Source organism: Gasterosteus aculeatus, chromosome 7 (genome assembly GCF_964276395.1).
Source record: "Gasterosteus aculeatus chromosome 7, fGasAcu3.hap1.1, whole genome shotgun sequence".
NCBI classification, from domain to species: domain Eukaryota; kingdom Metazoa; phylum Chordata; class Actinopteri; order Perciformes; family Gasterosteidae; genus Gasterosteus; species Gasterosteus aculeatus.
The window spans coordinates 17792980-17815289 of NC_135694.1; the positions used below are offsets into that span (position 1 = coordinate 17792980).

The 22310-nt window shown below is 46.0% G+C and overlaps 2 protein-coding genes across 2 annotated transcripts; both read right to left on the bottom strand.

The window, feature by feature from the left end:
• Positions 1 to 1089: 1089 nt before the first annotated feature.
• Positions 1090 to 5129, bottom strand: LOC144410183 (uncharacterized). The gene is made up of 2 exons (XM_078105059.1): positions 1318 to 5129; positions 1090 to 1235 (listed from the first exon to the last, which is right to left on the bottom strand). The coding sequence occupies exon 1, from the start codon at positions 5127 to 5129 to the stop codon at positions 1413 to 1415; it is 3717 nt and encodes a 1238-aa protein (XP_077961185.1). The 3' UTR covers positions 1090 to 1235; positions 1318 to 1412.
• Positions 5130 to 12158: 7029 nt separating this feature from the next.
• Positions 12159 to 21690, bottom strand: spns3 (SPNS lysolipid transporter 3, sphingosine-1-phosphate (putative)). Its single transcript, XM_040182493.2, has 13 exons — positions 21438 to 21690; positions 20301 to 20532; positions 20151 to 20216; positions 19777 to 19913; positions 19302 to 19453; positions 16318 to 16384; positions 16104 to 16246; positions 15711 to 15863; positions 15438 to 15627; positions 14550 to 14615; positions 14370 to 14468; positions 14097 to 14268; positions 12159 to 13493 (listed from the first exon to the last, which is right to left on the bottom strand). The coding sequence occupies exons 2-13, from the start codon at positions 20509 to 20511 to the stop codon at positions 13414 to 13416; spliced, it is 1536 nt and encodes a 511-aa protein (XP_040038427.2). The 5' UTR covers positions 20512 to 20532; positions 21438 to 21690; the 3' UTR covers positions 12159 to 13413.
• Between the last annotated feature and the right edge of the window lie 620 nt (positions 21691 to 22310).

The window sequence follows — 22310 nt, forward strand, 5'->3', positions numbered from 1 at the left end:
AGCGATACTGACAAGACCTGCTTTTGTAGTGCTGCGCGCTGCACATCCCGGAACAGAGGATGCACAAAAAGAGACGCGGGCCAAACCAACCAGTGGTCTCACGCGGAGGGCTTGGGAGGGTTCCCCAGTAAACAGTCGTTCCTGTCCCCCTCTCTGGAGCCCCCACCTTCCCCTCCTCATTCTTTGGGATGTGTTTGATATGCTGCTCATGTCTGCGGGACCCTGTGTGTTTTTCCATCGTGCAGAATGGCTCGGTGGACCGGGGGAACCTATCGCTGGCGTTTTTTCTCTGCTGTGTGGCCCGGAGCCACTGAGTCACTGCCCCGGCCTTCCTTCCTGTCTCAGCTCAGGGCCGAGCCTCCAGTGCAGGATGGGAGATAACCTGCTAATCGCTGCGCCCAGCGGCTGCAGGACGATAAGGCCGACTCTCTTCTGCGTTCCAACACGTGGCTGCCAATGAACTTTAAATGTCCCATGTGAACCATGTGTCTATCAGCTGTGTGCATATCAGCTGTGCTTCTTGTAAACTCCACCTTTTCCACAGAGTTCACAGTATATATTTGTGTTTTTCAATGCAATAAAGTTGATTAAAGTTTAGAAACTCGTACATACAGTGTGCATGTTTGAGTGCTGTTTCCGAATCTTTTCAGTTTTCTAAAGGTTGTATAACTTGTCTATGGAAAACTTGCTCAGGCAGTTGTGAACGTGTAAAACCCTTTTTGGGGTGTCTTGGCTATTTATAGTTTAGTGAATTCAGATTTTGTTTCCATCATTGTGCTTCTGGTCTTCATCAATTCCAATTAATCCATCCAAAGTTTTCAGAATGTGCTGCTATCTTTAATTTGTATAAATATCTTCTCTGGAAATAGATGTAGATTAAAATAAATAAACAAAATTGTGCACAATGAATGCAATCAAGGACATTTTCTAATACACTAATTATACTGGGTTCTCCCATTGTTGTCTCGATCGGACGCACGCGCTCCAGTTAAATAAGCACATTTCCTCTTCCTGAACCAAGTTTCCCAGAGAACTCCCTGTGTACTGTGATGCGTCTGGGTCCAAAACAACCACAAAGTTTAGGAGGGGAAGGGTGAACACGCCGTCAGCGTGGCTTTATTTCCAACAAAACAAAAAAACAATAGGATGAGGACGCCGTCCGCGTGCTGCCGGTCCCTCCGGCTCAAACACGTATCAAAGACCAACTTAAAACGTCCTCGGTTTCCCGTCGTTGCCTGGGACAAAAAGGGTGGTCGTTAGTCAGGGGGTGATCACAACATGACTAACAGGGTCGAACAACGTGGAGTCTCAACTTACCGCCCGATGGTGAGAGCTCTGCTCTGGATACGAGCCAGGCACACACAGAGAGGCCAGGGTGCAGCTCCTGTTATGCCGACACCCTGATTGGCAATTCAGCACAGCCGTGCTCCTGCAGGCGGGGCTGGGAGCATATCACCCTGATCAAGGATGGATCTGGGGACATACCTCCCATCGATGACCCGCCCCAAGAGCTGCACCCGGCCCCCTCTGCGTACACCAGTGCTGCAATAGAGACTCTCACCTGATCGGGGGCAGCCTAGGGTAGAGACTCCACATTTCCCCCCCCTAAGCTCCTTGCTTGGTCCAGGAGCTTCATGGTCATCATCTTCGTGCATGCGGGACATGGCATCTGCATGCTGCATCTCTTTTCCGGGCCGGTGTTCGACCCTGAACTTATAGTTCTGCAGCTCCACAAACCACCGCGTGACCCGCTCGTTCCGATCCTTATTGAGGGCCATCCACTTCAGGGGTGCGTGGTCTGTAATGAGGGTGAATTCCCTGCCCCACAAGTAGTACCGTAGGTGATGGATGGCCCATTTCACGGCCAGGCCTTCCTTCTCGACCGTGGCATAGGTCTTCTCATGTGGCAGCAGCTTCCGGCTGATGTAGGTCACCGGGTGTTCGTCCCCGTCGACGTTCTGGGCCAAGACTGCTCCAATGCCGGTCCCAGAGGCGTCCGTGTGGAGGACAAAGGGCTTCGAGAAGTCAGGGGCCACCAACACCGGTTCCTCACACAGGGCTTTCTTCAGGGTCTGGAACGCCTCTTCAGCCTCCCTGGTCCACTTCACATGGTGGGGCAGATTCTTCCGGGTCAGTTCGTGGAGGGGGGCTGCGACTGTGGCAAAGTTTTTCACAAATTTCTGGTAGTAGCCCACTAACCCCAGGAAGGACTTCACTTGCTTCTTCGTCACTGGGTGTGGCCACTGTTGGATCTTCTCGATCTTCCGTACCTGGGGCTTCACGCAGCCCCTCCCTATTGTGTAGCCCAGGTAGTCAGTTTCGGTCCATCCTAGTCGGCACTTCTTTGCGTTGGCCGTTAGCCCGGCCCGTCGTAGTGCGCCCAGCACCGCCTCCAGGTGCTCCAGGTGTTGGACCCAGGTTGCGCTGTGGACCACGATGTCATCTAGGTAGGCGGCGGCGAATGATCGCAGGGGCCTGAGGACTTGATCCATAAGCCTCTGGAAGGTCGCGGGAGCACCATGGACGCCGAAGGGTAGGACCCGGTACTGGAACAGTCCGTCTGGGGTGGCAAAGGCGGTCTTAGGCCTTGCCCTTGGGGTCAGAGGGACCTGCCAGTACCCCTTCGTCAGGTCCAGGGTGCTGACGTACCTGGCCGGCCCCAATCGCTCAATCAGCTCATCGACCCGGGGCATGGGATACGCGTCGAAGGTTGAAATGTCATTCAGTTTCCTGAAGTCGTTGCAGAACCGCAGGGTCCCATCCGGCTTTGGGACTATGACAATGGGGCTGGACCAGGGGCTGTAGGACTCTTCGATCACGCCGAGGTCAAGCATCCTTTTCACCTCCTCCCGTATGGCTGTCCGCCGGGCCTCCGGTATCCTGTAGGGCCTCTGTCTGACCACTTGCCCTGGTCTGGTTTCGATGTCATGCTGGACAACTTTTGTGCGTCCCGGTAGCTCGGAGAAGATGTCCCGGCTGCGACTTAGGAGCTCCTTCATATCCTGGACCTGTCCTGGTGCAAGGTCCTCTCCAAGGGCCACCTCTGGAGTCTGGGGAGAGACAGGGGACAGAAGAGCCGGGTACGGCAGCGGCTCGGCCGTATGCCACTTCTTTAGAATGTTCACGTGGTAGATCTGAAGGCCTTTTCGCCGGCCCGGCTGACTTACCCGGTAGTTGACGGGACCCACCCGCTCAACTACCTCAAACGGGCCTTGCCATTTTGCCAGGAACTTGCATTCCGTCGTGGGGACCAACACCAGGACCTTCTCTCCAGGCTGGAACTCCCGTACGCTGGCGCCTCGGTTGTAGGTGCGGGCTTGGGCCGCCTGGGCCTTTTCCATGTGTTCCCGGACAGTTGGCCACACCTTTTTAGCCCTCTCCTGAAGCCGCTCCACATGCTCGATCACGCTGCGATGTGGTGAAGGCTGGCTTTCCCACACCTCCTTGGCCAGGTCTAGAAGTCCTCGGGGCCGCCGGCCATAGAGCAGTTCGAACGGGGAGTAACCCGTGGACGCCTGGGGAACCTCTCGAATGGCAAAGAGGACGTAGGGGATGAGCTGGTCCCAGTCTCTGCCGTCTACCTCCACCAGTTTCTTCAGCATCTTCTTCAGGGTCTGGTTGAATCTCTCCACGAGGCCGTCCGTTTGTGGGTGGTAAACGGACGTGCGTATTCGCTTTACCTTCAGCCATCTGTACAGGGAACTCATTACTCTTGACATAAAACATGTACCCTGGTCCGTTAAAACTTCGTCCGCGATCCCTACCCGGCTAAATAACATCATGAGTTCGTGGGCCACATTCTTCGCATTGGCCGTACGCAGGGGAATGGCTTCCGGGTACCGCGTAGCATAGTCAACTATCACCAAAATATATTTGTGGCCCCGGCTGGATTTGGATAACGGACCCACTATATCCATTGCAATGCGTGAAAACGGGGTGCCTATGATGGGGAGTGGTACTAAGGGGTTTCGGAAGTTTGGGCGGGGTGCCGTCTTCTGACATTCCGGACATTCACGGCAAAATTGTTCAATGGCACCTTTCACCCCCGGCCAGTAGAACCTGGCCACCACCCGGTCAAATGTCTTTTGAACTCCCAAGTGAGCCCCCAGCTGGTGCGTGTGTGCTAGATACAATACTCGGGAGACATACTTCTTTGGCACCAATAACTGCTCGACTAGATCCCCCCCCTTAGCTTGGACCCCCCTATACAACAGACCGTTCCTTATGCAGAAATGTGGGTTTGGTAGCTCATTCACCCCAGGGCACAAATTACCATCGATCGCCATCACATTCCGACGAGGCGCCTCTAAGTTTGGATCTTCCCACTGGGCGGTGGCGAACTCACCCCTTTGGCCGGTCGCCACTGCGTCAACCACCGGGAACTCCGCGAAGGCATCCTGGTCAGGCGGCGGGGTCCCGCCATCCTCCTCCTCCGGCCCGGAGCTCGACCCGGGGGTCCCCTCTGTGCTGGGCCGGAAGGTGGGGCAGGCGACTCTGCGCACTGGGGGGCTGGCCGGCCGACGCCGATGTCCCCTTCGGCGAGGTGCAGCAGGTAAGTCTCTTTTGCCACTTCCCCAGAACCGGGGGAAGAGGGGGAAGTCTGTGCCGAGGAGTAGTGGCACCGGCAGATTGGGGACCACTCCAGCGGGGACGACGACATTTCCCTTAGGCGTCCGGACTGCAACGTAGCTCACTGGATATTGCTTCACGTCCCCGTGAACACAGGTTACTGGGACGGTCTCGGTAGTCAGGTCGTCAGCGTAGTCAGCATGGACCAGGGTGATGACACTTCCAGAATCAACGAGGGCGTGGGCGTCGGCGTCTCCAATCTTCACTGGCACGTAGGCATGTCGCTGGTCTGGACCGCCGGTGTGAAGACAGGGCCGAGCAGCGTCTGTGCTGGTGGCGGAAGCCATGGAGACATCCTGGTCTCGGGCCGGGCAGTCCCAGGAGATGTGGTCTTCCTGACCACATACGTAGCACCTCCGGGGGGCCTGGTGGGCTCTCGCAGCATGGGGAGGGGGCCTCGGCTGGCTTGTGTTGGGTGGCGGCAGCGCTCTGCGCCGGTCGCGGCTGGCTGGCTCTCTCGGGGTGACCCTGGGTGGCTCGCTCCTGCTTGCCCTCATCATTTCCGTGCTCACCTGGTGATTTTCGAGGAGCGCGACCAGCGCATCCAACGATAAGGGGCTCACCTGGGCGGCATACTTGCGAGCATCGGGCGGCAGTGCACGTATGCAACGATCTATCACAAGTCTCTCGATCCATGGCGGTCCCTCGCCCGAGTTGAGCCATCGGTGTGCGAGGCGGCGGAGCCCTGCGACTTGGGCCCGAGGTGCCTCTCCCGGCTGGTAGGTCCAAGCATGGAACCGCTGGGCCCGGGCTGGCAGGCTGTAGCCCTGGCTCGACAAAATGGCCGTCTTCAGCTTCTGGAAGTCCCGGGCATCGGCGGTGGACAGGTCACGGCAGGCTCGCTGTGCTTCACCAGTGAGGAAGGGTGCGAGGATACTAGCCCACTCGGCCGCCGGCCAACGCTCATGAGCAGCGGTGCGTTCAAATACTTCAATATACGCTTCTATATCATCTTCTGGACTTTGTTTGGAGAGAACGGCGCCTGGAGGCCGTGGGGCATTCCCCTCTTTGTCTATTCTTCCCACCAATTCCTTCACAGCATTCTGTAGCTCGGCTTGGCTTTTTAGCAAAGCGGCTAACGCAGCCGTATGCTCCATGCTGTGGTTTGCTTGGGTCAGACCGCCCGCATACTCCACCACTTGTGATGCGTCTGGGTCCAAAACAACCACAAAGTTTAGGAGGGGAAGGGTGAACACGCCGTCAGCGTGGCTTTATTTCCAACAAAACAAAAAAACAATAGGATGAGGACGCCGTCCGCGTGCTGCCGGTCCCTCCGGCTCAAACACGTATCAAAGACCAACTTAAAACGTCCTCGGTTTCCCGTCGTTGCCTGGGACAAAAAGGGTGGTCGTTAGTCAGGGGGTGATCACAACATGACTAACAGGGTCGAACAACGTGGAGTCTCAACTTACCGCCCGATGGTGAGAGCTCTGCTCTGGATACGAGCCAGGCACACACAGAGAGGCCAGGGTGCAGCTCCTGTTATGCCGACACCCTGATTGGCAATTCAGCACAGCCGTGCTCCTGCAGGCGGGGCTGGGAGCATATCACCCTGATCAAGGATGGATCTGGGGACATACCTCCCATCGATGACCCGCCCCAAGAGCTGCACCCGGCCCCCTCTGCGTACACCAGTGCTGCAATAGAGACTCTCACCTGATCGGGGGCAGCCTAGGGTAGAGACTCCACAGTACATTAAAGATCTTGAAGGAGAGAATGAAACGGCTTCGTCGACATTTCGTCGGCTTATGGGAAAACAAACAGTTGTATGTTTGTTTTGTCCAGACGTTCTTCTCAATGGGGATGAGATGTTTTAATGGAGATCATTTTGACAAGGCAAGAAAACGTGTACTAATTGCAAAGCTCTTTTATTATAAACTTAATTAATTGTCCTGAATTAAATGAAACAAGTTTATAATAAAATAATAATACAATGACCTGCTGAATCACACTTTATTACATCTGTAGTTATTCCATCCTCGTTCCATTTCTATTGGACACATGTCACCAATATATACAATTGTCTACAAACGGTCATGATCACGCAATGAGGCTCTGACTCATTTCACACAGGCCAGTGAGCAGATACTGTTAAAGATGCTTTTTATTATTATTAAACCTTTATTTAACCAGGTAAAAGTCCCATTTAAGTCCCGACCCTTGAGGGCCCCAAGGGCAACCTGGCCAAGAAGGCAGCAGCAGCACACGTCGTTAAAAAACAGCCATAAAATACAAATACGTGACATGAATAAAACCACAATACAAATTAAGTTAAAAACAAAATACAAAGAAAAAATGCAATAGCAGAGGCACCGTTTAATAGATTTTTGTTTTCTGTCCATTTGGAGACGTCGGAAAACATTAAAAGATACAAGTTCAGACAATTTCAGTTCAGCCTGGAGATTGTTCCATGTTGATGGGGCAGCAAAACTGAATGTAGCTACATTCTTTCTGTTGATAGTCCCGCTTCAACACACTGATGCTTTAATATTTCCAGAATACTGTCATCTGACCAGCAGGAGACTAAAGGCACATTAAGGAAAACAAAGCTGTCGTCATCAGCACATGACATCTGGTGGCAGTGGACCACCCCATTTCCCATGTTTTTGGAGCCGGAGCCGTCTGGGTCCGTCCTGAGGTGTGGGCTCTACCATTCTGACCTGTCTCTGGTCCCCTGTCACCTCCTGTCCGCTTGTCTGTCTGTGCCTGGCAGGAGCCCCTTCTAGCTCATGCAATCCCCCCCCCCCCCCCCTTTCCCCCCCCCCCCCCACCATGAACTTCCACACTTGAGCAACAGAGCGTCTGGAGACAGAGCAGCTGAGCCTTTGAATAGATCGGCGCTGATGTCTCCACTCCTCTGATCCGGGGGCCGCACTGTGCAGTCCAGCGGCAGCAGGGGGGGCAGAGAGACAGCAGTCACTAAATATAGTGTTCAGGGGCACGCATCTGTTATCTGCTCATTTAATTATTTAGTGAACGGCTCCAACCGAGCTGGACTCCTTGGTTGTGGGTCATCATTCCCATTGGGTTTGTGTTGCCTTAATAATCAGGCTGTGCAAGTGCTCCATGACGCGGGATGGACTCAGACATGACCCAGAGACGTCGAAGTATGTTGATATACCCTGAGATGCAACATTTGATCACAAAACCCGCAAAGACATGATTTATAGTCATATCAAAATAAGTAGTGATAGGACATACCATTGGTATCTGGTGTATCCACTTTCGCAATGTCAGACAGCATGCACCGTGAGGTTGTTAGCACTTCAGCGTATTTTGTGTTATAAATTAATTGCTTGGTGTCGAGTTTTGTTTTGGTAAGAAATAAATATCCTCTCCCCAATATGAGTGTGTGCAGGATTACTATGTTGCTGAATGTTTACTATGTTCTTATCTGGTAGGCAGATGCTCTCAGGTAAAAGGGCCGCTCGGGTTCACAATTAATATCATCTCCTTCACTGTTTGAGTCCCATTCAACCGATTGTAGTCTTTATGGAACTTGAAAAACTGTATATCAAGCTCTGATTATTTGGTCAAATTTGACATGCTTTTGTGACTGAGGGTGACTTGTAGTGAGACCACATCTGGGTGGTGCTTTGGGTCATATTTTTAGACGGGTCTTTGTAATCACCCCATAGCTGTGACTGTTTGTGAATCATCTTCCTCCAGCCCAGCGGCCAGCGTGTCTCTGGAACAGGAATGCTAAATACATAGGACCAGAATGTGCGTATGCCATTATGGGGCAAACCTCAGGTTGGGCAGCATTTCCGTTGCAGTCCACATTTGTACTCTGTGCTCCAGACAAAAGGATTGATTGATCTGCTATGGACCCTTAAATCCAAAACGGCACAGTACACAAGCATAAATAAGCATTCACATTGTTAATAAAGAAACATCGAGCTCAACAGACCAATTACACTCCGCTAATTAACGTTAACAGTTCAATAGTTAAAAATGTGTTTTGCATGTCCGTGTAAATCATCCCCCACCCCCTTTGCATCAAAGGACCAATACAGACACAGAACTGTGCATTGTTACAGAAGAAACACTGACTCTCCAGTCTCAGCATGGAAATGACAATCCTTTGATTTCTTTGGTCCTTTTTGTGTGCGTCACCAACCCTGCTCTTCTTTTTATTCTGAGAAATTTACAGTAGAATAAGATGTGTATATGTGTGCCTGCAAGCTGCGCTCTTGAGACAAGAAGGGCCCGTATGATGTAATTGTCCAAATAAGGGGCAGCGGGGGTGGAGAGGGCTCTTCCTCTCTATGATGTCATGTCACTGCAGCAGTTTCTAGGTGATAAGGAATAAAGTGTGACTTCACATCCACAAATGTGGATTGACGCCTCTTATCTTTGCCCTGGAAGGGTGAGAACAACACAAACACAGAGTAGATAAGCTTGCCTCTACTGTTACAGTAGCTGTGTGTGATGCACACAGTGAAGCACACAGTGATGCTCTGGTTATCTTTGACATCATGGTAGCATTCTGATTGCTCACATACCGCATGTTGTTTTTCATGTCTGAAGCCTGAATTTCATGACCTATCCCTGAGTAAACACTGACTTTAACCCCCCCCCCCCACCCTCCTGTTTCCCTCATTGATCGGCCTGGACAATTTATTAGCCATTGTGACAGTTTCCGCCAGGCCAGGGTCGACAGGGGAAATGGAGAGGTATGCAGATAAAGTGTTCAGAAACATGCTGCACAATACCTATTGTGTTTTAATTGCAGGTTGTACGGTTACCTCTCGAATGTTTTCCACATGCCTTTCAGTGTGCGTGTGTCCTCGCTTGTTATTCTACATACACGCTGCCCAATCTATTCCCCTAGCATACTGAGTAATCATGACTTCTGGAAAATGACACCCGTAGGGCTGAAATGCTCGAAAACAAAAGGAAATACCAGCGAATTCCACAATAAAGCACTGAAACCTTTAACAATGGCCTGTCGGCCTTGAACTACAGGTTTCCTTCATCTGCAAATGCCAAGTTCAGTCTGCAGTTTCAACACTTACGATTCAACAATAGGAAATATTTGATACTTGGCTGGAAAAATGACATTTATCAGCAAACAATTTGCCAAGTATTCATGAAAGGGCCCTAGAGAAGATCTCGAACGCAACCCAAACAAATGAACTTTCCCGGTTTCTGTGAAAATAGTGAGGAGATTAGCAAGTGGCCAAATACTTAGTACCATTTTATATAAATGTGGAACGTTAGTCTACCAAGAACAACATGTGTAATAGGGGACAGCCATAGAAGGTGCTGGCTGGTGACTCTCATCGCTCACAGAGAGCAAAGACGTGACTTTAAAGCCTTCAGTCAGTTGTATATATAGTCACCCGGTTCATTCTCTACACCGGCCATCTACTCAAGTTAACATGACAAACCACATACGCATTGGGCCGAAAGTCCCCAGTTGACATGTTCACTGGTTAAACTGACATTTGACATGACGGTAGACATGTGGCAACAGCATAAAGACTTCAGAAATTGAGTGACAGGTGGCTGTCATACCTGAAAATATGACCTGTTTGTCTAGTCCGTGCTGGTCTTGTACAAGATCAGCCAGAGTTACGATGATGGATGTCAGCACCTATCATCTTCCACAAACTCAGAGGAGGTCACGGACGAACGCTCACAGATTTGGGTTCAAAGAATACCGTCAGAAAATACCAGTGTCAGATCAAGACACTCATGTGGTTGATCGAACATTGCAACGCATCGAACGGAAAACTGTTTGAGACATCCGAGACAGTTTTATTTATGAGGAAATCCTCTGACATAGAGAAGAGAAAGAGAAATGGTTAATGAGTGTTGCAGAGCTCATGTTGGCGCAAAAGTCCAAACCTTGTACTTGAGTTACATTCCTGTCACTGTGACACCTGACAACTAGACAATTCGAAAAGTGATTGAAAAGCAGTAGTATGCGGGGCAATGTAGGGACTAACACCAGTGAAACCTAGTCCCTCAATGAATATGAGGTGGTGTTAAGATATATTTTGGGCAGAAATAAGATATTATAAATGCGCATAGGCTACAGGAGTGGTAATGCTGATTTTGATCTCGTCAACTTACTTGCTTCGGTTGGGTTAGGTTTATTTGAACATTGATTTGAGTAGGGCTACATCAAGTAGATAGACTAGTATTTATCAAGGCATTCTATGGTGACCATGGCGTTACACTCTTTCTGATATTATGATTGGTTTCAGCCATGTGTGTTTGTGTACTTGAATCCGTAGCACGCTTTACAGCAGTGCAGCTTTGCCATCTAGTGGACACACTCAGAAGAAACTGAAGACAGCATACAGCATTTATTTACATATTTCTTATTTAACAGAAAACACATTTATATTGTATTTCCAAAGATTATCCTTTATTAGTCCAGCGAGCAGAGAATCTTCAACTCCATTATGTGCATGTGTTGTGATCCAGCCTGAGATCCAGCCCCTCTGGTTCTCATTAAGCGTGCAGCTGCATGCTGACTCGGGCATTCAGAGATGGAGAGGTCACTCTGATGGTCCTCCACATGGATACTTGATTCGTGCTATATATCATATATATCAACGTGCTATAGGTATGATGGAAGAGTCTGAGTTGGAGCTCAAGGCAGCGAAACTGAACGTGGTTGTCAGCATAATTCAGGTGAAAAACAAGTGAATGATATTCATAAATACTGAACGCAGCCCTTTTAAAATTCTGGTGTCAGCAAAACAATGGTCCTGATTCCGGGGAAGAACTGAGCACCGTGGCTCTCCCACACGGTTGGCACATGTAGAAGTTTCTATGTGTATGGATTTGACAACATCTACCGATCTACAGACAATTCATTTGATTATATTGTATATTTAACTTTTACTGTAATTTACGTATTCATCATGCTGTCAGGATCCCACCAGCTTCACTCACTCCTCCCACTCGTTCACAGTCCCCTGAATTCTAATCACCATCACCTGCACCTCATCAGTTCACCTCCCTTTATATTTGACTCCTCTTCACACACTCTCTGATGTGTCAGTGTCTGGTCTCGTCTCTACAGGACACCACAGACTCTCACGCTACGTACCTGAATCCCTACCGGCTGCGCCAAGAGAATCTCCTCCAGTCCGTAACCTGGAACTCGGAGTACCCTCCAGTTAAAGTTCCATCCTGATCATCTGTATTCATCATATCTTCGTCTGGTTCCGCTATCTTGTCAATAAACTATTGTACTTACCTCACGGCCGTCTCCTGTCCCCCATTCGTGACACATGACTTTACTGTTTGTTTATTTTAGTACTTATTTCCCTTATTTTTTCCTTTATTTTATTCATATTTTCTACTTCTGTCTCTTGTGCTGCAATCCTGCAAAATTTCCAGCCGTTTGACTAATAAAGGATTATCTCATGTTCCTTTACTTTTCTGATGATGGATGCTTATTGCCTTTTGGAGGAGTCTGGGGTGGAATGTGTTCAGTAAAAAGGTCTTCTGCAAAATAGTTTGAAGCCAAGTGAAAACATCTCTTCATGAAAACACATACCAGTCAATTTTGAAGGCAAGGCAATTTTATTTGTTCATTTGTATTGTGGTTCATTTGTATTTGTATTGTATGTATTGTATTTCAACAAGGCAATTCAAAGTGCCTTACATAAAACCATTAAAAACATAAAGTAAGGAGATTTACAAACAGTTGATTGATTACAGAACATTGATTGAAACATAAAAGAGAAACAGTCCTTATGAAAGACGTTAAAAATAGAATACAATTTGCAGTGTAATTTAAGAATGTCTTAAAGAATTAAATGCAGCAGCAAATAGAAAAGTCTTTAATTGGGAGTTAAAGGGGCTGAGGAACCCAGACAGAGAGGGAGGGACGGACGGACGGGTGATGTACAGAGGGAAAGAAAGAGATGGACAGAAAGAAGAAAGGGAGAGAGTTCTCCCAAGCTGGAAGGAGGGAACTGCACATTAACAGTTTCACATACAAATTTATTTAAAAAAAATGAAAAACAACCGTTCCATCAAAATTGAGGCACACAGGCTACATTCACACTACTGCTTTTCCGGTTTGAAAAACTGTGTGTCACTAAATTTCAGAGTAGCGCCAAGTCTGCTCTGACGTAGACTCTGATGTTTATGGTAATGCTTAAATTATTATTATAAGTATTAAAAGGCTTTTATTGTTCTTCACAACTATTCTGGAGTTCACAAATACATTTTAAATAAACCAAATGACTTTCAGCAACACGGCTAATATGAAATACAACAACAAAATCCGGGGCAAACGAGTGACAACTGTGTGTGGACCAATTTATTGACCCCAAAACTGTCAATACTATTAATCTATTACTTTTATTGGTATGTGTTCATTTTAAAGTAAATTTGATGTGTGTGAACGACAAGAACATCTAGACCTGCAGCCCCGTAACTCATTTTTTTCCCATGGAATTTGCCCGTTAAAGTATATCCTGTGTGATAATAATCACGTGATATTCATTTTCAGGCATGCTGGCATGAACTCATTCAAAAAACGTTGATGAAACGCTGAGTTAACAGAGCTTTTTGTTAGTGAAACCGCCTGTCCTAAACAAATATGTATCAGGATGTAGCCTATGATCGATAGTGCTTTATTTAGGCAATTTTAGAGCCCTTGTTGTGACTTGATTGCATCAGCAGAAGACACAATTAAATTGAGGGTAAACAGACAGCATTATAAAAAGCAGCTTCTCCTCTTGCATCTGTCATCAGTGTGGGTTGTAAAATAATAATAAGGGATCTTGTCCAAAAGTTGTTACCTTAACTTTAAATGTTTACAGTTTTGTCCCCGTTGCTCAGTTCTATTGGGGGCTCGGATGTAGCATCCTGCTGTGTTTGGGAAGGTCCTGAAAACACACGCGCAAACATTTTTAAACATTTGAAGGTAAAGGATAGAGCACATTTTTGAATTTCAAGGAAACTAAGTGACCAAGTGTAGTAGACCAGTTGGTCTGGGATCAGCCCACGTTAGGGATCCCACCGACATGCAAGGCTTCAGAAAACTTCTTTGACGGGCCACATAGCAAAATAGCGTTTTCCTCAACCGATCATATGTGATTAACTTACTTAAAATAGATAAATCACTCGTTCACTCGCTCAGACACTGTGGGCTGTGTCTATCTCTGTTTCTGAGTTAAGAGAAGTGTGCCAGTGCCAGAGTGTGGGGCATGTGTGCAGATAAATAAAATGTGGTCCTAATGGCATCAGGAGGAGTGCTGTTCTGTTTTAAGCACCCTGAATAGAAGGGTATTGTTCAGCATGTGTCTCAGTGACATTAACAAATGGTGAGGACTCAATCATGTGACTGTGTGTCATCCCTACAGAACATCTGCACAAAAATGAAATTAAAGCATTGAGTTGACTTTTAGCAAGTAACCAAAGCTGAAAAGCATTGAACCGTATCACCATTTATAGAGAATAAAAGGGCAATAATTATACATTTACAGTACCTTCAACCAACAGTGCAGCTTCCTTCCTGTCTTCAGTAATGTAAACGGAAGTCAGGAGGAAAAACAATCCACCCAGGATCCCGACAAATGGGCAGACCAGGAGGCTGTACTTCAGACTATGGAAGCTCCAACCCTGATTCTCAGGTTTAGAGTTGCGTATAGCATCAGAGATCTATTGGCAAAGAGGGGAAGAAAGCTTTATGATACACAGAAAATATGGTTCACTCAAAACACAGTCAAAAGGAACTGTGGGAAAATTGAACAATTTCTCACCACTCCTACTAAGTAAGGACTCCCAGCATCACCCAGGAGATGACAGACTGAAATCTGGAGAGCCTCAGCAGTAGACCTTCTGGTTGGTATGATAACATACTGAAGTAAAAAATTGCAGTTACCTTCAAGTTTCAGCGGTGAGTTTCGTATTTGAATTTTTAGATTAAAGTTCAAACTCACCAGCAGTATGTCAGCCATGACAGCCCAGTTCAGCGATATCAAAAGTTCACCAATGAAAATGAACACCTGAAATGCGACATTGAAGACGCAGAGCAAAGGATTAAATTAAATTTAAATTAAATGATAACATGTCTCCTGTTGCAAAAACATTTTTTGTCCAGATAAATAGCTGCAGTGTTACTTTAACTAAACTATTTTAGATTTCTTGTGAAGAATGTTATAAACATTGTGTCTGGTTCAACAAGACAATATGGTCTGAGGAACTAAAGGGAGTTATTCCCTTTGAAGTTGATATTAAGTTAAGATATGACATTAACAACACAATTGTTGGCCTGACAGCTATTCATCCATTCATTGATTTGGGTGGGAGCCATTCACAGCATTCACAGAGAACTATAACCTCAGATTTAGTTTTCTGACCCTTCTGACGCTTCACGTTGAATGTTCTGATCTATTGAACCCAACGGAACCTCATCGTCTGCAAAGACATCCGGAAGCTTTCCTCCCTCCCTAATCCAGATAGGGAAAATCCCAAATAAAGTCTCTCTTTAGTTATACGAGGACCAGATGGCTCATCGCTAAAACCATGGAACCCCAAACTCCCACATATCCTTTTATCGGGAGGATGAGCAATTTGATTCTTTGATAATTGGAGCACAAGGGGACATCTAGTCCCCTCACTGCACTACCACGGGCAGAAGAACACATTTGGGGATCACCAAAGTTTGAGTGGGGCATGAGTGTGTGTACCAAATTTCATTGCAATCCACCTGATAGTTTTCTAGACATTATTTTTTTTTAAATCTACGTGATAGTCGTTGTGGTATTTCTGGAGTCAATCTTTGGAGCCATGAATAAAATAAATCATTCCAGACGTCTGTCACTTACATAAGTTGTGGGAATGCTTGCAGATGCCACAAAGATGGCAATAAAGAGGCAGGGCGCCGCTCCTAGCAGGCCTACTGCGCAGATCAGAGGGTCCACATTTGGGACCTTTTCACCAAACCATCGAGATAAACCACTGCCAAGACAAGCTCCCAGAATGCCCGTCACCACCGTCACAGCACCGAAGATGTAACTGTCCCGGGAGCAGACAGCACTGTTAAAACGTGCAATTTGGATGGAAATGAAAAGTGGTGCGGTTCAAAGGTCATACTACACCTGTCTGTGGAGTCGCATGGCTCTACGACGCACGGTGTTTGGAGTCCCAGATTGACCCGAGCTCTGGACAGAAAAGCTGGTGTCCAGAAACCCAGGGCTCCGGTGACGAAGGCCGTAGCCGTCACCCCTAACGATGACCACACGTAACTCTTACTAAGGTCAGAGGAACAAAAGAAGGAGAGTAGTTAATATTAATCACAAATCCTTCCTCTGTGTAGTTTACGCAAAGTATCACAAGTAGAGCTTGGCCAATAAACCTAAATGTTTTAAAAGGTTTTTATGCAAAAGCTATCAGGTAGTGTTTTACACTCTTAATCAATACATTTATTGGCTCTAAAAATCCACTATGAGTCAGGCTACAGTATTAATCCAGTATCGCTTTCCATGTCCTACTTTTTCAGAAGATACTTGACGTCTTCCTGGTAAGAGCTCTCCACTTTAACTCCCTCTCCGTGGGTTTCTGCAGCACCTCTGGGTGGGTTAGGGCATAAGAAGACCAGCAAGACAAGTCCCACTACACCCAAGATGGGGGTGATCTGATGACACAAAACATTTTGTAATATTAATCAGCGTTTAGCTGCATAACGGTTAATGAAAGGTTTCTCACCCTGAGAGCCCAGTGCCAGTCTCCTGTTATAGCAGCAACTCCTGCCCCTGTTATGTATCCAAGACCACTGGAAATACACAGAATGGTCATTGCAGTGATCACGAGGACATGAACCAGTCTAAGAATAGAGTACAATCCTGTGGAATTCACAGATTACAAGGTAATATCTTTGCATTTTGGGTTCAACTTCCAACTGATGTTCTTGCTTGTTGTTTTCACATGAATTCACATGATTATTTTCATCACATTGGTCATCTTTCTCATTGTATTTTCATTAAATGCAGCCTTAGCCACTCTAAAGAAAAGGGAAATTAAAAGGGATGAAGGTACACAACTTGTTGGAACGAGGGAAGTTGTAGAACTTTTTGGTGACATTTTGATATTTTGTATGTATCTGTGTTCATACGCTATGTGCAGTTAGGCTGTGGTTATGCATTTGTAGTTTGGTAAATCCGTATGCAGAACTATGTTACCGTCAATTCTCATATTGTGACCAGTGCCTTGTTTACCTCTACTGTAAGGTACCATCTCTATTTGAATCAATTTTATAGGAGAGACAGGCCTTTATGTGTGATACCACTGCTTAGATTAAAAATGTCATCATGTTTCCTACAATCAAATCCTGTTCGCCCTGTTTAATCTTAGTTGGGGCATTATGCTGTTAACACGAACTCAACATCTCGACAACTGGGCCTTCAGACATCAGGACGACCTGAAATCGGACTAAGTATCTTTTCTTTAAACCAAGTCTAGTCAGCTAAATTTGTTTTTTGATTCTGCCGTTGTAAGTTAATTAGATTTTTAGTGACTGGACTGGCAGTTCTTGCTGTGGATTCAGCTATATTAGATTCAATTGACTGCTGGCGTGCCCTCCTATCTTTGCTAGGTTTGACCTGATCTAACTCTGTTTGTCTGTAAGACGAGTAGGACAAAGACAAGGGAGTCTTTCATGGAAGCCTTTGGGGGCGGCTGAGTGCGGCGCCTTTGACTCCTAATTACTGATAATGTGTTTGCTCTCAGTACCTGTTTGAATCTCTTCCTGCAGATACTACAGACCCTTGATCTACATCCGCTCTCTATCGTAACCTCTCCTCTGTTACCCATCCACTCCACACATCTCCAACACCTTGTCACAGGAGGCCAGTCGGCTACTCGCAAGTCAGACTTCATCAGACTTTGCTATGCAAGCCGGAGTCGCTTGACTTCATCGCTCTCACTGAGACCTGGATCACACCGGACAACACATCCACCCCAGATGCTCTCTCCTCTGCCTTCACCCAGGCGCACTGGCAGGGGTGGTGGCACAGGTTTACATTCACCCTACGGTCCATGCTGTCGCAGTTACTCACCCGGTACAATGAAATATTGTTGTTCTCTACCATCCGCCAGGCTCTTTGGGTCATTTCTTGGAAGAATTGGACATCGTCCTGTCCAACTTCCCTGAAAATGGCCCTCCGCTCATCCTCCTGGGACACTTTAACATCCAGACATCAGTGTCAGAGTCATCTGACCTCTTACTCCTACTTCTTACTTCTTCTTTCGCTCTGTCACTCAGTCCCTCTCCTCCTACTCACAAAGCCGGCAATCACCTTGACTACATCTTCACCTCGACGTGACACTTGACAGCCAACTCTCCCTGACTCCCAACATCACTGCCACAACACGATCCTGTAGATACACTCTCAACATCAGGAGAATACGTCCCCTTCTCACTCAGAAGGCTGCTCAGGTACTGATTCAGGCTCTTGTCATCTCACACCTGGACTACTGAAACTCGCTCCTGGCAGGTTTCCCCGCTACCGGCCTTCGACCTTTGCAGCTTATCCAGAATGCAGCAGCTCGACTCGTCTTTAATCTTCTGAAAATCTCCCACACTCCTCCACTCCTCCGCTCTCTGCCCGCATCCAGTTCAAAACATTGGTGCTCACGTACCATGCTGTGAATGGATCGGGTCCAGCTTACATCCAGGACATCTTGGTCAAACCCTACATCCCGACCCGCACTCTCCGCGGGGGAGGCAAATGGGGCAGCCTGGACTCAAACCACCAACCTTGTGCTTCCCAGCACACCTTCTCTAATCCCTGCGCCACAAATAATGTAATGGCTCTTATCTATAGCAAGTTGTAAATCGCCTTATTTAAGGAAATTCCACTTTCTTTTTTCTTGTTCTGTTGAGTTTGTATCCTTCTGGTTGAAATGCACCTATTGTTGCTTTGGATAAAAGCGTCAGCTAAATAATCTGTAATGTAAACATGTAATATTTGCTCTATTTCAGTACCCGTGGATATACGCGTCAAAGATGTGCCACAAGAGGGCAGAAGCTCAATTTAAAGTATGCATTAGAAACGTGCCACTGAATTCTCTAAAAAAATGTTCCTTTGCCCATTTCAAATTAAAAGCCCTGTACTGCTTCAATGGAAAAAGGCCTTCTTTACATTGTTCACAATGTGTCGGAAAAATGATTTTCTATTTATAGTTCACATCACTAGGCTACACAGTTTTTAGAGTTCATGGGTTGAAAGATGCAGTATCAACTAGGGCTGTCAACGAATATTCTATATTCGAATATATATTCGAATAGTAGTTGAAAACAACTATTCGAATGTAAAAAATAAAAAAGGCGGCACGACTGTCTGCTTTGCGAGAGAGAGAGAGAGAGAGAGAGAGAGAGAGAGAGAGAGAGAGCGTGTGTGCGAGCGAGTGATCTGCGGTCGTGGCCGTTAGTTTATTTATTTATTTTTGTGCAGGTAATATGTTGTTAAATAGGTTTAAACTTAAATAAATTACCTATACAAGTAGTTATGTCTCGTTGTATTAATTTGTTCGGTTATTGACGTGTCTAATGCGCGAACCGAATATATTCGAATATCTGTCTTTTTTTAAAGCGAATATTCGAACGTCCTTTTTGAGCAATTTTGACAGCCCTGGTATCAACAAAAGATTAAAACACAGAATTGTTAACTTTGATTGAGATTGTTACGAACCTTCCTACAGGGATAAAGAGATAAAACACCAGAATCATGGTGCTACGTTGAGTCCCCACAAAGAGGTCACCGATGATGGTGGGAGCAATGGTGGAGTAGCTGGCCTCTCCAATCCCGACCATGGCTCGTAACAGCATCAGAAGCCAGAAGTACTAAAGAGTTCAAGACAATAGCAGTGAAGAAGTTCAACATGGTTCAGCTGCAAATAGAATAAGAATCCTCTCAGTTTAACAGACAGGTTTTAAGGCCTGTCAATATTGTCTGGACGAATTTAATTATTTAATTAATGTTATGTAATATTTGCCTACTGAATATTTTCTCTGCGGGTTTGTATTCAAAAGACTAGTTTCCTGGACACAAGCTCACTGTACAGCAAATCATTTTCGGCTAGTAGCAGGAAGTGACACCTCGTTTCTTCTCATTTCTTGTATCGCATTTTGGTTTTTACGTGTCAACACTTCCCTTTCTCACTTACCGACTCTGTGACAAAAGAGCTGCCAGCTGCAGTCACAAGCCAAACACTCAAACCACCAATCATGATGTGTTTCCGATTGTAACGGTCTCCAAGGTAACCAAAGAGAGGCGCCAAGAGTAGAAAACTGCTGATGAAAACTGAAAGTACATTGTTAAGAATGAATTCCCTCTTCTAAATAAAACAGCTTCAAGAAGGTGGGTAATCAACGCATAGTTCTTTGACTAATGGAGAACAAGAAAATGTATGGGCCTGTCTCACAATAGACAACAGGGATCAAGTCACTTTCACCACATGTTGCACAACTTAATCTGAAGTAATACAGGGTAAAATGCAGATATCATATGTGTGAGTGTTTCTATTCTAAATCATCATACCTGTTTGTATAAGTGCAGCCATACTGTCACTTATTTGAAAGAATTCTTGAATGTGGGGAAGGACACCTGTATGACAATGAGAACAAGTCATGTGTGAGCCCAGAAACGCGAGTCAAGGCGTGTTTGCTGACACACAAGAGGTCCTCTAACCTGCTATCGTGTACCGTTCTGCGTAGTTAAGCAAGTTGATGTAACAAAGCACGGCGACGGCGACGTAGGCACGTTTAGGTGATATGGTCACTTTCTCCTTTTCCTCTGCCCTTGGTGTGATCGATGACAGGCTGCTCACAAAAGCGCCGTAACGTAGACTGGAGCCGGACCCCACTCTCCATCGAGGTGTCACCTCGTCTTTTGGCTGCATACTGAGCAGCGCTTTGTTCACCTGGGGATGGAGAATGTGGGACGTAGTTTCAGAGGAATCATTTACCCTCTGCCTTCTGACCAAAGATGATAATGCTGGAGTGTGTGCACAGTAGTTTCACCACACAACTTAATACAGCTCAGTGACAGGACTTCATTACAATGTATTTAAAGTGGGGAAAATAAACCTTTTAAAGTGGATTCAAATGACACATCTTTAAAATACACTGTGATTCCATCTCAAACACAATGAGTGACTGTTTCTATCCCTCTGGAGAAACGCATGCTGGGAAGTGTAGTGCATTTCCCACAGTATGGGTTGCCATTGAGGCCAAAGATAATGTAGTTTGGGAGAAACCTGTTATAGTGGTTTTTAGATATAGTCCTAATGACCCAGTAGGCAGTTACACAACTGTGTCAGAACACCCGATTGCAAACACATGTCAAAGAGTTGGAGAAAAGAGAAGGAGCTTTTTCGATTGGCAATTATTTCAGCTCCTGTGCGATCTTACGAAACTCTAAGTACACAAGAGGATGTGATGGGGAAAGTAATTCAGGGCTTATGACATGTATGACATTGCAAACTACTGGTTTACAAAACGGTTTAGTTGAAAAAACTAGTGTTTTGCATGCATAAGTCAGACAAGAGAGTAAAAAGATAAGAAATGTAAAATATGTAATATTGTAAATAAACAGATTTTAGTACAATTTGAAATGCATGGTGAAAATTACTGGTGCATTCTGCTCTGGTATTAAGTTAACGCAGTGTCAACAATGACATCGTTGTGCATAAAATATTTGCTTACACACATAGTGGAACAGCTGCACTCTAAGACTTGCCTCATTTTTTAACAAACATTCTGATACGCTTTCATATTCACGTCATATCGACATAAACCTTGCAATAAACGTAATAGATGGACCCACCTATTCGTCGATGTTATCTTGTTATCTTCTCAGTTCATCTTTGCACTTGTCAGACTTGACGGTTTGCCTCTGAGGCTTGAAGAAACTAACAGAGTTCTCAGCTCTTCCGAGAGATATTAAGTTAGTGAAGGGACCAGCCCACTCTGGGCAGGTCTTGTGCTTTCACTCACTGTCATGTAATGCTGTAAACAAGACACATAGTTGCACACACCTCTTGTTTAGTAAGAAAGTAAGGAAGAATTGCTTCTGGTCTGATGCGTTGAGGAGCTTTTACAGTCTTAGATACACATCTCTCACAGCGGAAGGAAAAGTGCTGAGGGGTCGTGTAATGACACACAATGGCGGCCGCAGTTTTGTTGTTTAAGCAGGTGCTGTTTATATATTTGGATTTTGAAAGAGTAATATTGACTTTGAGACATTATTTCATGTCAGGCCATTTACATGCGTCTAACTGTGAACAGATAATTAATTAATTACAGATAATTAAAAGGTGGCCTTGCCCATCACCCACAGTAACAAGTGTAAGACAAGTGTTCTGAAACACATTTGAACATTTTATTCTTGGAACCTCGAAAAGCTGCTACCTTCTTTTATTTTCACTCATGTGACAGCAAAGCTGCTGTCTGAAACCCACATAGCTTTTTAAATGTGTTACACTACTGATTATAAATTTCTATCTGTAATAATATTGAAGACATGTTATAGTGCTGGAAAGCCTTGACTGACGAGTGTAAATAGAATCTGTATCTTTCAGCAGAACAACCATCCAATAAAGGAAATGACCCGTTAGCACATAGCCACACGGTCCGTCTGTGTCAGCTCATTCACAGGCATACACAGCAAAATTCTTAGAGTTAATTTTCTGGTGTTAGG

Bases quoted from the DNA above. Each gene is read 5' to 3' on its own strand.
- spns3 (XM_040182493.2), bottom strand. From the start codon at position 20,511: ATGCAGCCAAAAGACGAGGTGACACCTCGATGGAGAGTGGGGTCCGGC. The intron at 16,247-16,317 runs GTGAGAAACCTT...TTGTGTCATCAG, and splicing joins ACTGGCACTGGGCTCTCAGG to ATCACCCCCATCTTGGGTGT. The intron at 15,864-16,103 runs GTAGGACATGGA...CTCTGACCTTAG, and splicing joins GTCAAGTATCTTCTGAAAAA to TAAGAGTTACGTGTGGTCAT.
- LOC144410183 (XM_078105059.1), bottom strand. From the start codon at position 5,129: ATGATGAGGGCAAGCAGGAGCGAGCCACCCAGGGTCACCCCGAGAGAG.